The 15,367-nt window shown below is 41.1% G+C and overlaps 1 protein-coding gene across 2 annotated transcripts in view; it reads left to right on the top strand.

The window, feature by feature from the left end:
• Nucleotides 1-15,367, top strand: part of CRACD (capping protein inhibiting regulator of actin dynamics) — a 263,735-nt gene that overhangs the window by 211,160 nt on the left and 37,208 nt on the right. For both annotated transcript variants that reach the window (XM_069744446.1, XM_069744447.1), the window contains 3 exons: nt 1,849-1,917; nt 5,048-5,221; nt 8,593-11,530. In XM_069744446.1, the coding sequence (XP_069600547.1) occupies nt 1,849-1,917; nt 5,048-5,221; nt 8,593-11,530 (3,181 nt within the window). The remainder of the gene's footprint in view (nt 1-1,848; nt 1,918-5,047; nt 5,222-8,592; nt 11,531-15,367) is intronic.

Here is a 15,367-nt window from a genome sequence, read left to right as displayed (position 1 = left end):
ACCATCTGTGCCATACACCTTGGGAGCCCTGGGGACCCCGCTTCACCTGTGGGAAGCATCACCATTTTGCTGCAATAACATCACCCCAGAGGACCCCTTTAAGCAGCGTCCGTCCCCTCTGACCGAGAACCACAGGTGGCGTCACAAATAGACTTTATTACCAAATTCCCTTTAAAGTCCTTTCCCCTTTAAGTGAGCGCCCAGGGCCACCATGACATCCCCTTTAAGTGCGACCGGACCTGGTACCGAGTACCCCACTGCCCAGGTGGGCGACTCAATGGCACCTGTTTGATCTTGTTATCAGTATAAAAGACACCTGTCCACAACCTCAAACAGTCACACTCCAAACTCCACTATGGTGAAGACCAGAGAGCTGTCGAAGGACACCAGAAATGCACCAGGCTGGGAAGACTGAATCTGCAATTGGCAAGCAGCTTGGTGTGATGAAATCAACTGTGGGAGCAATAATAAGAAAATGGAAGACATGCAAGACCACTGATAATCTCCCTCGATCTCACCCCGTGGGGTCAAAATGATCACAAGAACAGTGAGCAAAAATCCCAGAACCACACAGGGGGACCTATTGAATGACCTGCATAGAGCTGGGACCACCGTAACAAAGGCTACCATCACTAACACACTACGTAGCCAGGGACTCAGATCCTGCAGTGCCAGACGTGTCCCCCTGCTTAAGCCAGTACACGTCCGGGCCCGTCTGAAGTTTGCTAGAGAGCATTTGTATTATCCAGAAGAGTATTGGGAGAATGTCATATGGTCTGATGAAACCAAATTAGAACTGTTTGGTAAAAACAAAACTCGTCGTGTTTGGAGGAGACAGAATGCTGAGTTGCATCCAAAGAACACCATACCAACTGTAAAACATGGGGGTGGCAACATCATGCTTTGGGGCTGTTTCTCAGCAAAGGGACCAGGACAACTGATCCGTGTACATGAAAGAATGAATGGGGCCATGTATCGTGAGATTTTGAGTGCAAACCTCCTTCCATCAGCAAGGGCATTAAAGATGAAATGTGGATGGTCCTTCAGCATGATAATGATCCCAAGCACATCACCAGGGCAACAAAGGAGTGGCTTCGTAAGAAGCATATGAACGTCCTGGAGTGGCCTAGCCAGTCTCTAGATCTCAACCCCATAGAAAACCTTTAGAGGGAGTTGAAAGTCCGTGTTGCCAAGCGACAGGCCCTAAACATCACGGCTCTAGAGGAGATCTGCATTGAGGAATGGGCCAACATACCACCAACAGTGTGTGCCAACCTTGTGAAGACTTACAGAAAACGTTTGACCTCTGCCATTGCCAACAAATGATATATAACAAAATATTGAGATGAACTTATGTTAGTGACCAAATACTTATTTTCCACAATAATTTGCAAACTAAATCTTGCCAAGTCAGACAAGGTGATTTTCTGGATTTGTTTTCTCATTTTGACTCTCATAGTTGTGGTCTACCTATGATGTAAATTACAGGCCTCTCTCATCTTTTTAAGTGGGAGAACTTGCATAATTGGTGGCTGACTAAATACTTCCTTCCCCACAGTATCATTATCACTGTCCCCATTGGGGCTCACAATCTAGATTCCCTATCAGTATGTGGGAGGAAACCCATGAAACACAAGGAGAACATACAAACTCCTTGCAGATGTTGTCCTTGGTGAGATTTGAACCCAGGACCTCAGTGCTGCAAGGCTAACCACCTAGCCACCGTGCTGCCCATGTAATCAGGTCTGCCTGGTTCCAATCATGGTTCTGCCTACAGGACGGTATATGGCTTTTATTTGCTATGCTTATATATAAACTATTATCCATTGTATTTTTGTCCTCATTCAGATTATCGTACCTCCAAGTTCTCATGGCGTTAGGAATGTTCCTCAGCCAGAGCACAAGAGTGAGGAGAAGGTCATTCTCTTTTTTATTATTATTATTATTATTATTGTTATTATTATACTATTTTGCTACCATCATTGCTGCAGATTGCTGCAGATACTGCAAATGGCCCATGTGCATTGGGATTTTAGAGTTTGAGGTGTCAATGTGGAGAATGTGTCAGTGTGTAGAATGTGTAAATGTGAAGAATTGTCAATGTGTAGAATGTGTCAGTGTACAATGTGTCAATGTGGAGAATGTGTCAATGTGTAGAATGTATCAGTGTCAATATGTAGAATTGTCAATGTGTAGAATGTGACAATGTGGAGAATGTGTTAATGTGTAGAATGGCCAATGTGGAGAATGTGTCAATGTGTAGAATGGTCAATGTGTAGAATGTGTCAGTGTCAATGTGTAGAATGTGACAATGTGGAGAATGGTCAATGTGAAGAATGTGTCAATGTGTAGAATGTGTCAGTGTCAATGTGTAGAATGTGTCAGTGTCAATGTGTAGAATGTGACAATTTGGAGAATGGTCAATGTGAAGAATGTGTCAATGTGTAGAATGTGTCAGTGTCAATGTGTAGAATGTGACAATGTGGAGAATGGTCAATGTGAAGAATGTGTCAGTGTGAAGAATGTGTCAGTGTAGAATGGTCAATGTGTAGAATGTGTCAGTGTCAATGTGTAGAATGTGACAATGTGTAGAATGTGACAATGTGTAGAATGTGTCAATATGGAGAATGCGTCAATGTGGAGAATGTGTTAATGTGTAGAATGGCCAATGTGGAGAATGTGTCAATGTGTAGAATGTCTCAATGTGGAGAATGTGTCATTGTGGAGAATGTGTCAGTGTGGAGAATGTGTCAATGTGTATAATGGTCAATGTGGAGAATGTGTCTGTTACGGAACTGCAACACAGTAGAAGGGGGAAAACTGACCCTGCACTATGACTAGGCTGATACCCTACAATGGAGTGGGCGACCCATTCCTAGCGAATAGACCCACCGACAATCCTAGGTTAATCTCAAGCGAAGACCTATAGATAGGGGGAAGGGGATCCCTGAAAATATAAGGACTGGGTACAAAAATGGGTCACCTCCTAATAGAAGGCACAGAGAAGGTTGCAGAAACCAACTGAAAACAAAAACTAGACTAGCAGAACCAGAGGTCCCAGAACTGCACAAATTATACACACAGAAGACACAGCAAAGAACCAAGCTAGAACTCAAGCAGATTAACACTGTTGTCCAGCAAGGACTGGGAGGCAGGTGCTGGTTAATAAAGAGTGATACAAACACCTGACCGAAGACCAACCCAGCACCAGAGGAAAAAGACCAGCAGCCAGAACACCACAAGAAAATGGCGGATAGTCACAAACTAAACAGATTCCTAACAATGTCAATGCGTAGAATGTGCCAATGCGTAGAATGTGTCAATGCGTAGAATGTGTCAATGTGGAGAATGTATCAATGGGGAGAATATGTCAATGTGGAGAATGTGTCAATGTGGATAATGTGTCAATGTGGAGAATGGTCAATGTGTAGAATGGTCAATGCGGAGAATGTGTTAATGTGTAGAATGGTCAATGTTGAGAATGGTCAATGTGGAGAATGTATCAATGGGGAGAATATGTCAATGTGGAGAATGTGTCAATGTGGAGAATGTGTCAATGTGGAGAATGGTCAATGTGTAGAATGGTCAATGTGTAGAATGGTCAATGCGGAGAATGTGTTAATGTGTAGAATGGTCAATGTGGAGAATGGTCAATGTGGAGAATGGTCAATGTGGAGAATGGTCAATGTGTAGAATGGTCAATGTGGAGAATGTGTTAATGTGTAGAATTGTCAATGTGGAGATTGTGTCAATGTGGAGAATGTGTCAATATGAAGGATGTGTCAATGTTTAGAATGTATCAATGTGGAGAATGGTCAATGTGGAGAATGTGTCAATGTGGAGAATGTGTCAATGTGGAGAATGTGTCAATGTGGAGAATGTGTCAATACGGAGAATATGTAAATGTGGATAATGTGTAAATGTGGATAATGTGTCAATGTGGATAATGTGTCAATGTGGAGAATGGTCAATGTGTAGAATGGTCAATGCGGAGAATGTGTCAATGTGGAGAATGTGTCAATACGGAGAATATGTCAATGTGGATAATGTGTCAATGTGTAGAATGGTCAATGTGGAGAATGGTCAATGTGTAGAATGGTCAATGTGGAGAATGTGTCAATACGGAGAATATGTCAATGTGGATAATGTGTCAATGTGGAGAATGGTCAATGTGGAGAATGGTCAATGTGTAGAATGGTCAATGTGGAGAATGTGTCAATACGTAGAATATGTCAATGTGGATAATGTGTCAATGTGTAGAATGGTCAATGTGTAGAGTGGTCAATGCGGAGAATGTGTTAATGTGTAGAATGGTCAATGCGGAGAATGTGTTAATGTGTAGAATGGTCAATGTGGAGAATGTGTTAATGTGTAGAATGGTCAATGTGGAGAATGTGTCAATGTGGAGAATGTGTCAATGTGCAGAATGGTCAATGTCGAGAATGGTCAATGTGGAGAATGGTCAATGCGGAGAATGTGTCAATGTGGAGAATGTGTCAATACGGAGAATATGTCAATGTGGATAATGTGTCAATGTGGAGAATGGTCAATGTGGAGAATGGTCAATGTGTAGAATGGTCAATGTGGAGAATGTGTCAATACATAGAATATGTAAATGTGGATAATGTGTCAATGTGTAGAATGGTCAATGTGTAGAATGGTCAATGCGGAGAATGTGTTAATGTGTAGAATGGTCAATGCGGAGAATGTGTTAAATGTGTAGAATGGTCAATGTGGAGAATGTGTCAATGTGGAGAATGTGTCAATGTGGAGAATGTGTCAATATGGAGAATGTGTCAATGTGCAGAATGGTCAATGTGTAGAATGGTCAATGTGGAGAATGTGTCAATGTGAAAGTTGTGTCAATGTTTAGAATGTATCAATGTGTAGAATGTGTCAGTGTCAATGTGGAGAATGTGTCAATGTGGAGAATGGTCAATGTGGAGAATGTGTCAGTGTCAATGTGGAGAATGTGTCAGTGTGGAGAATGTGTCAATGTGTAGAATGGTCAAAGAAGATTTTCCCACATCTACTCTCCATGTTACAGGTCACTCCAGTGAAATCATCTAGAACAAAGAGACCATCTGGCACAATCGAATCTATAAATTTGGATGCTGTTCCCCGATCTGCTGCTTGTTTAGATAATAGTGCCGCTAAACACAAACTTGCTGTCAAGCCAAAAAATCAGAGAGTGTCAAAGAAACTCAGGGGGATGTCCCAGGTAATGTATGAGGATATGCTATATACTGCTGGCATATAGACAGATGAAGGTAGTCTAGATGTCTGCCCTTACTCTTTCAATGCATCTATAGAGAGGAATAATGTGGTTTTGCAATCAGTCTAGAATACAAAATTACCATTCTTTCGTGTAAAGTACATAAAATTCTAAGATACAGAAAACTGCAACCCTGGAAAGGGTAGGGGTCCAAAAATCACTACAGTAATGAAAGAACCAAAGCAAACAAATATATGCCAGGACTGAAATAATATATTAGTTTTAGAAAATAAGATATATGGAAAAAGTACACTTAGTAGTAAGAGCCTCACCCCTGATGAAGCATTAGTGAAATGCCGCCAGGTGATAGGTGGGAGAGCCTCTTATGGGTACTTTTTCTACATCTTGGGGAATTACCCTGTGTGCCACTTCAATCTGAATAATTGAATGTATATATATATAATCATATATATATATATAATCATATATATATATATATATATATATATATATATATATATATATATATATATATACATACGTATATTATATACAGTGGGGGAAATAAGTATTTGATCCCTTGCTGATTTTGGAAGTTTGCCCACTGACAAAGACATGAACAGTCTATAATTTTAAGGGTAGGTTAATTTTAACATTGAGAGATAGAATATCAATAATAAAATCCATAAAATCACATTATATAAATTTATTTGCATTTTGCAGTGAGAAATAAGTATTTGATCCATCTGGCAAACAAGACTTAATACTTGGTGGCAAAACTCTTGTTGGCAAGCACAACAGTCAGACTTTTTTTGTAGTTGATGATGAGATTTGCGCACATGTCAGGAGGAATTTTGGCCCACTCCCTATTGCAGATCATATATTAATCATTAAGATTTTGAGGCTGTCGCTTGGCAACTCGGAGCTTCAACTCCCTCCATAAGTTTTCTATGGGAGTAAGGTCTGGAGACTGGCTAGGCCACTCCATAACTTTAATGTGTTTCTTTTTGAGCCACTCCTTTGTTGCCTTGGCTGTATGTTTTAGGTCATTGTTTTGCCGGAAGACCCAGCCGCGACCCATTTTTAATGTCCTGGCGGAGGGAAGGAGGTTGTCACTCAGGATGTTACGGTTGATGGCTCCATCCATTCTCCCGTTGATGCAGTGAAGTAGTCCTGTGCCCTTAGCAAAGAAACACCCCCAAAACATAATGTTTCCACCTAGATGCTTGACAGTGAGGATGGTGTTCTTTGGGTCATAGGCAGCATTTCTCTTCCTCCAAACACAACAAGTTGAGCTAATGCCAAATACCTCAATTTTTGTCTCATCTGACAACAGCACCTCCCAATCACTGACAGAATCATCTAGGTGTTCATTGGCAAACTTCAGACGGGCCTGCACATGTGCCTTCTTTAGCAGGGGGACCTTGCGGGCACTGCAGGATTTTAAACCTTAAAAAAATAGCGTAATGTGTTACCAATAATTTTCTTGGTGACTGTGGTCCCAGCTGCCTTGAGATCATTAACAAGTTCCCCCCCTGTGTAGTTCTCACCTTCCTCATGATCAAGGATACCCCATGAGGTGAGATTTTGCTTGGTGCCCCAGATCGATGTCAATTGACAGTAATTTTGTATTTCTTCCATTTTCTTACTATTGCACCAACAGTTGTCTCCTTCTCACCCAGCATCTTACTTATGCTTTTGTAGCCCATTCCAGCTTTGTGCAGGTCTATGATCTTGTCCCTGACATCCTTATAAAGCTATTTGGTCTTGCCCATGTTGTAGAGGTTAGAGTCTGACTGACTAATTGAGTCTGTGGACAGGAGTCTTTTATAAAGGTGACTATGTAAGACAGTTGTCTTTAATGCAGGTAATGGGTTGATTAGGAGCATCTAACTGGTCTGTAGGAGCCAGATCTTTTAATGGTTTGTAGGGGATCAAATACTTATTTCTCACTGCAAAATGCAAATAAATGAATATAATTTATACAATCTGATTTTCTGGATTTTATGTTTGATATTCTATCTCTCAATGTTAAAATTAACCTACCCTTAAAATTATAGACTGTTCATGTCTTTGTTCATGTCTTTGTCAGTGGGTAAACTTCAGCAAGAGATCAGATGCTTATTTCCCCATGCTGTATATATATATATATATATATATATATATATATATATATATATATATATATATATATATATATATATACTACTTTTTATTTATTATCTGGAAAATTATATACCTCTACAAATGTATGTCTTAAGCTGAGTATGTTTATTATGGGATTGGTGTTTTTTTTACTATTGGGGTTCCTTTACTGGTACACCCAAAAATGTGTCCTTTTGTCTGTTTTGTTGAGAATCTATATATATGTCATTTTAAAATGTAATACTTAGTAAATCCTATGTTTTTAACATAATTAAATCAAGACGGTCAAAAGTGGTGCACTATATTTAAAAGAGGATGGTGCACGAAGGAAAAGTAGTACCGTATAATATAGAACGGTGACCTTCGGCACTCTATAAGTCACAGAGAGATTAAGTTTCAAATGATTTCCAATTTAATATGCAGCCAACATAGTAGGATATAGAGACATCAATCCATCCAACGTTTCGGCATCATTGCCTTCATCAATGGTGTCTGTATTGGATATACAGTATGTCAGTGTATATCAAAAGCTTAAGTGCAATAAGGTGAAGTAAGGTGAAGACCGTGCCGAGTTGCAATATGCAGGAACAGCCCATCCGCTGCAGTGGGTAAATGACGGCTTGCTTCCGGTGTTTACCTCACCACATCTAAACATCGGAAGACACCCTTGATAAAGGCAATGATGCCGAAACGTTGAATGGATTGATGTCTGTATATCCTACTACGTCGGCTGCATATTAAATTGGAAATCATTTGAAATTTAATCTTTCTGTGACTTATTGAGTGCTGAAGGTCACCGTTCTATATTTAACTAATAATTGATATTATTTCAGTCTTGGCAGATATTTGTTTGCCTTTGGGTTTTGCATACAATTCCAGTGACCATCTAAGCTGCCAAATTATATTCAAATAATGCTAATAAATCACTAAATCTCTAATTTTGTGACTGATGGAAACGTCCAAATGCAGCGCTCAGCAGTCCCAGAGACGAAGAGAAGAAGTCAAGCATGCGCACATCCTCTACATTAAGAATGTGCTGCAGAGCCTCATTCTTGAGGTTCATGAGTTCATTGGGGGTCCCAGTGGTCAAAGCCCCAGTGATCAACATAATAGGGATATCTTGCTTTTTGGAGTTTATCCCTTAAGTTTTATGTTAGGGTTTCTGACAATGAACTTATAATTTATGATTTATTACAAGCCTCCTTTTAAAATATTTTTAACCTTCTCTTCAGGATTGTTACAACATAGAAGATAATGAACACGAACCTGGACTGAATGTTCATCTATCTCTCAACAAAGCCATGTATCACTCAATGGATATTTCCCACCAAGATATCATTGTGTCTCATATTTCTGAACCAAAAGCCCTTGGATTACAAGTTCCTGAGAATACGCAAGTGGCCAGAGGACAACATGAAGTGAAAAAAGACTGGGAAACAAAACAAGAGGAGCCAGTCACTTTTAAATCTGAAGAAAGTAGACAAATGGATAAAGTAAAGACGATAGAAGCTGATAAAACTAAAACAGAAGAAGAACAAAGAAGACAAGAAATAATTAAGAAAATTGAGCTAGAAAGGCTACAGTATAAGATAAGAGAACAGAAAGAAAATGAAATGAAGGAACAGCGTAGATGTGAGGAAGAGAAGAAACTGCGAGCTGAACAAATTTTGAAAGAAGCAGAACAAAGAAGACAAGATGAGCAAAGACAACGTGAACAGGAGGAGCGTAGATGTCTCAAACTAGAAGAACAAAAAACTTGTGAGCAGTCTCAACAGCGAGCCGTACAACAAGCTGAGGAGCAGAAGAAAGAAAGAGAGCAGAAAATAGAGCAACAGAAAAGTATGCGAGAAGCTGAGGAACAAAAAACTCATCAAGCGGAGATGCAAAAGGCTCTATTGGTAGCAGAGGTCCAGAAAATGTGTGAAATTGGGGAAGCAAGAGCTCTGCAGGAAGCTGGGGAGCAAAACAAATACAAACTTGGAGAACTTGGAATCCTTACGTTGGAAGAAAGCATGGAAATGTGTACACCTGAGCAACAAAAAGCTCTTCAGATCACGGAAGAAAAGAAAAACTGTGAAGTGGAGCAGCAGAAAACAATTCAAATAGCAGAAGAGAAGAGGAACCGTGAACTGGAGCAGCAGAATGTGTTTAAGATCGCAGAGGAAAACAAGAAAGAACTTGAAATTGCACCAGGGCTGAGAGTGCATGAAATGGAGCAACAAAAAGAACTACAGGTAGAACAGAAAACGTGTGAACTGGAGCTCCAGATGACTTCCCAGAAATCTGAAGAACAGAAGAAACATGAAGAGGAACTTCAAAAATCAGGGGAGGGGAAGAGGTGTGAATTGGAGAAACACAGGGCCCATAATGCAACTGAGGAGAACAAAGGGCTCGAAGTGGAAGGTCAGAAGGATAAGAAATTCGTACATAAGGAACTAATACAAAAATCAGATCCTATTATTGAGGATGTAAAGAAGACTGTAGTCGAACCACAGCATTCCTCCATGGATCATAAAAGCAGTATTATAGAGAAACAGCTAACCGAAAAGCCGAAAACAGAGGATGGAAGTAAAGGAAATGATGAGGATTTAAAACAGAGACTAACTAATGAAGAACTGCGATGGCAGGAACTTGACCAAAGGCAAAGACCATTTACATTTAAGGTCACATCAGGCGAAAAGCAGATGATATTTGAGAAAGTTAATTTATCTCCAGTTACATTAAGAACGCAACAAACTACATGCCCTGATACATCAGGCTCTAACGAGACTAAAACTAATATTAGTTCACAAGTTCTTCCATCCTCTCAGAGCATTCCCCATACTGCAATTTTGGTAACAGGAGCACAATTGTGCAGTACAGCAGTGAAGCTTAATCAGATTAAGGACCCAGCTTGTAAGGCATTGCTTGGACTAAAAGAAGAGAGGAACTTAGATATTGCTGAAACCAAAAATGAAAGAAATAATGGTAATACTAAGTATATCAGCAGTAAAACAAAATACACTTCAGAGACATTGGAAAATCAGTCTATCAGTGCAGAATTGGCTTCCGCTAGGTCAAAAATATTCAATAAATCTGAAAATACTTCCATGACTGAAAACAATAAAAGTGATCCTCGCGTATCTAGTGATGACTGGACAGGAAAGGGTAAAGTGGAATCCCATAATCTCTTACGAAAGACAATGTCAGCTAGTGCAAAATTTTCCATAACACCAGCATGGCAAAAATTTCCAGAAACTGGAAAAACCGTTGAGGTTAGAAGTAAGGAACCTATAGGGTCAGTATTACCTGAAAACATGACTCAGGGAAGGCCTGCAGAAAGAGCATTGAGTGTTCAAGAAGTGGTAGAATATAATCTGAAAAAGCAAGGTATGCTTGAAGGTGGTGCAGAAGGTTGTATATTTTCTAAAGATCTTCCATCCTTTTTGGTTCCTAACCCACCTCAGTCTCCTCGTCGTCATTTAGAAGGACAATCTTCTTCACCCAATGTACAAATGCCCCACAGTATGAGAACAGATAAATTATTACAAATTTCAGAAGAAAAGGTGGCCCCATTTGGAATCAAACTAAGAAGGACACATTATTCCTTGAGATTTCATTCAGATGCTCAGAATGACCAGAAGAGGAAGAAACGATATAGTGCAGGAGACAGCTTTGAAGGTGTTCCTACTCCATTTTCTGCAGGAGATGAAACTGAAATAAGGACTTTACCAGACAAAGAAATTTCAGAGTCCCTTACAATGTTAAGGAACGACAGTGCTGTTAAAGTCTTGACAGATACCTCAAACAACCCATCTGAAAACATGCATGGCAGCCCAATTTCTCCACTGATCCCAGGTACAAGCCACCATCTGTCATCACCTAACAAAGACAGGATAGCTCCTAAGTCACCCATCATCCAGAAGCCATCACTTGCACCTAAACCATCCAGCCCAACCCCACCATCTTCCCCACTTTCAAAACTTAGTAAAATAGAAGTGAATGATCCTCATGGGGAAAAGTTGGACAAAACCAGACAAAGAAGCGTAATGGAAGAAGTGAAATCGAGTTTTGCTTTGTCATCTTCAAAACACAGTGAAAGTCTTGAGCATGAAAAAACAGAAAATGCAAATTTGCCATCAATCCCATGGCGAGATAAAGGGGATAAAAGATCAGAGAAAACTGGAAGAGGTAGTGTAATTAGATCTCAATTATGTATCTTTTATTTACATACTGCAATTTTCAGGTCAAGGATTTAAAATTGCCCATTGAAGTTACTTATAGAGAACCTGTCAGCACGATATGTGAGATAAAGATGTTGCTGTAATGGTGCTGTAATTCTGATTATATTGATACATTTGGTAAAGAAATCCGCTTTGTGGTTCTTCTTTGATCACTGTTTGAAGTTTTCTGCGAATTAGATTTCAGTGCACAGGGGCCGGACTGTGCACTGGGTCTTCTCCTCCCTGTCTGTGAGTCCCCAGCCCCTCCGCCCATCTCTAGTCGTGGAATGACAGATCACTAGTGAGATTTCAAAGAGAGGAAGCAGGTCACTCAAACAGGCGGAGGTGGATCACAGACAAGGAGGAGAAGATCCAGTGCACTATCCGGCCCCTGTGCCCCAAAATCTAATTAGCAGATAACTTCAAATGGTGATTAAAGAAAAACCACAAAACGGATTTTTTTCACCAAAAGGTATCAATGTAATCAGTAATACAGCGCCATTATGGCAATATCTTTACTTTACATTACAAAATCGTGCTGACAGGTTCTCTTTAAAGGGAATAAGTCACCTTGTAAAATGCTATTTACCTGCAGATATAGGTTTAATTCTGCAGGTAAATAATGTTACAATTCTGCTCGACTGCCTTAGGGCAGGTTCACACTGCGTCTAGACAGTCTGTTACGCATAAATGCGGTGTAACGTAGTCCGTTACGGCCGCCATTGACAGCAATGTCGGACGCAACGCTAGCGCATGCCCACAATGGGCGTCCACTAGGGATGTGCCATCATTGAGTGACGGACCCGGAGACACTGGCTGCAGCGTTTCCGGGTCCGTCACTGCTAGCGCAGATAGAGCTAGCAGATGTTCTATCTGCGCTAGCGCCATGTAACGTCGGCACTTGCGCTAGCAGCAGCCCGTTAGCGTATGTGCTGAACGGGCTGCTGCTAGCGCGGTGTGTACCCGGCCTCACTGAAAGTGCAGCTACCGGGAGAAAATTAACTCATTTTCCTGAGGAGCCGCAGGCTTTGATCCACGGGGCATGTATAGAGAGGGTACAGTCTTTGCTCACAGCACCACACATGGTATTGTGGGTGGCGGCTGTAACTCCGCTCCGGCACTGTGATTGACATCCGCACAGATGCGCTGCACTGCAAGCTGTTAATTACCGTGCTGATGCGTGCTTACTTCATCTGCTCACAATATCGTGTGTGGTGCTGTGGGCAGTGACTGTAGCCATCCCCATGACTGAAAACCAGCGGCTTTCAGTAATGTGGTCACACAGCATTGTAATGTTATTTACCTGCAGATTAACCATTTATCTGCAGGTAAATAGCATTTTTCCAAGGAGACCGTTTCCCTTTAAAACAGTTTTTCAAGCATATGACAATGATGACCCACCCTAGCACTTGTCATCATTACCAGATCGGTAGGGGTCTAACACCCTGTGCACCCACTGATCTGTTATTACACAGAGTTGAACAGCACAGCTATGTTTAGTGTGCAGTGCGCTACTGCTGGGTACTGCAGATCAGCAGATATTCTCCTAAATAAGAGCTGACCTGCAGTACCAGCATCAGCCACTATACAGTGTATGGAGCTGTGCTGCTTTACATCTGGTCACCGCCATGGCAAATAACATCAGATCTGTGGGGGCACCGGGTGTTGGACCGCCGCCTATTGGTAAATGGTGACTTATCTCATGGTCATTAATACCATGTGCCCGAACAACACCTGTAAATTAAATAAAATAAGCCACCATTAGTCATTTATTTACCAGTAGCTAAGTGTCCCATAAAATGGTGCAGCTATTCACAACCGTGTAACTAATTCCATCTACAGACATTTATAATTATGATCCCCATGTAGGAACACAGGAAGGTGCTGTGCAGCTCATCATAAGAAGCCAATGGAGCCTGTCGGACATTAGTGATATTTATCGTTTCTCTGCTACATAATATGATAAAGCCACATTGATAGCGTGAACATAGTTCGAATGACAATATTTTATGGTGGGCAACACTGTGATCTATGTGCAGCAGTCATGAGGTGACATACATCTGTGTAGTAAGCCATGGATTACGGTAAATTATTATTATTATTTATTTATATAGCACCATTAATTCCATGGTGCTGTACATGAGAAGGGGTTACATCAAAATACAAATATCACTTACAGTAAACAAAACTAACAATGACAGACTGGTACAGAGGGAAGAGGGCCCTGCCATTGCGGGCTTACATTCTACAGGATTATGGGGAAGGAGACAGTAGGTCGGGGGTTGCAGTAGCTCCGATGGTGTTGAGGTGGCCGTGTGGTCATTACAGGTTGAAAGCTTCTTTGGCGAGGTGGGTTTTCAGGTTCCGTTTGAAGGATCCAAATGTGGTGGATAACTGGACGTGATGGGCCACAGAATTCCAGAGGATGGGGGATATTCGGGAGAAGTCTTGGAGGCGATTGGGTGAGGAGCGAATAAGCGTGGAGGAGAGAAAGAGGTCTTGGGAGGACCGGAGATTACGTGAGGGAAGATATCGAGAGATTAGTTTGGAAATATAGAGAGGAGAAAGGTTATGGATGGCTTTGTAGGTCAGTGTTAGTTGTTTAAACTGGATACACTGGGAAATTGGGAGCCAGTGAAGGGATTTGCAAAGAGGGGAAGCAGGAGTGTAGCGAGGAGAGAGATTAATTAGTTGGGCAGCAGACTTAAGGACGGACTGTAGGGGTGCGAGAGTGTTAGAAGGTAGGCCACAGAGGAGGATGCTGCAGTAGTCGAGGCGGGAGATGATAAGGGCATGCACAAGCAGTTTGGTAGACTGAGGGTTGAGGAAAGAATGGAGGTGGGAGAGCTTGGATGTGCAGTCTGGGCAGAGTCACGGAGTTACTCCGAGACAGCAGATTTCCAGGACAGGGGAAAGTGTGATTTCACACTCCATGGGTGCGAGATGGAGAAAAGATAATTAGTTCAGATTTGTCCACATTGAGCTTGAGGAAGCGAGAGGAGAAGAAGGAGGATATGGCTGATGGACACTTCGGGATTCCTGGAGAGCAGAGATGTGACATCTGGCCAGAGAGGTAGATCTGAGTGTCATCAGCATGTAGGTGATACTGGAAGCCATAGGACTTTATGAGTTGTCCCAGGCCAAGGGTATAGATGTAATTATATCACATATAAATATATATAAATATATCACATATAAATGTAACAAACACATCACTCCACACTATCAGTGTTCAAATCCTTATATTCTAATGTTAGTGAAAGGCATAGGCATCAGTTATTTGGTGGCAACATATTTTTATTCTACGAGAACAACATACTTTGTTGAGAAAATCCAAACTATGATATTTATTCCAATCTTAGGCTGTGTTCACATAAAGTTATCAGCAGAACTGCTCTGGTTTTACTGCAATTTTGAAAGAATAAAGCAAAGATACACTGTTTCCTCAATATGGCATTGATTGGGAACATAGCCTTTAAAGAGAAACTGTCACCAGGTCAAAAGTGGTCAGTTTTAATCTTATTTTATTTCCATTACTTCCCTCACTTTTTTTTCTGAATCTGATGCACGATTCCAGAGATATAGGCCTTTTTAAAGTTACAATTCACCACTGTTTTCTCCAAGATGCTACCTATTATGTTATTGGAAAAGTCTGCTGTGTTGTTCACATGGCAAGTCAGACCCAGAACGTCCAAGACTCTGCTGAACTGTACTCATCAACTTGGTCATTCGGTTCAGGACAACCATGAAGGTTCCAATATTGCAGTTGTTTTATGACCATATGGAAAGCCTTAGGCCAGCCATG

Source organism: Ranitomeya imitator, chromosome 1 (genome assembly GCF_032444005.1).
Source record: "Ranitomeya imitator isolate aRanImi1 chromosome 1, aRanImi1.pri, whole genome shotgun sequence".
Classification (NCBI taxonomy): Eukaryota; Metazoa; Chordata; class Amphibia; order Anura; family Dendrobatidae; genus Ranitomeya; species Ranitomeya imitator.
This window is presented reverse-complemented; position numbering and strand designations above follow the sequence as displayed.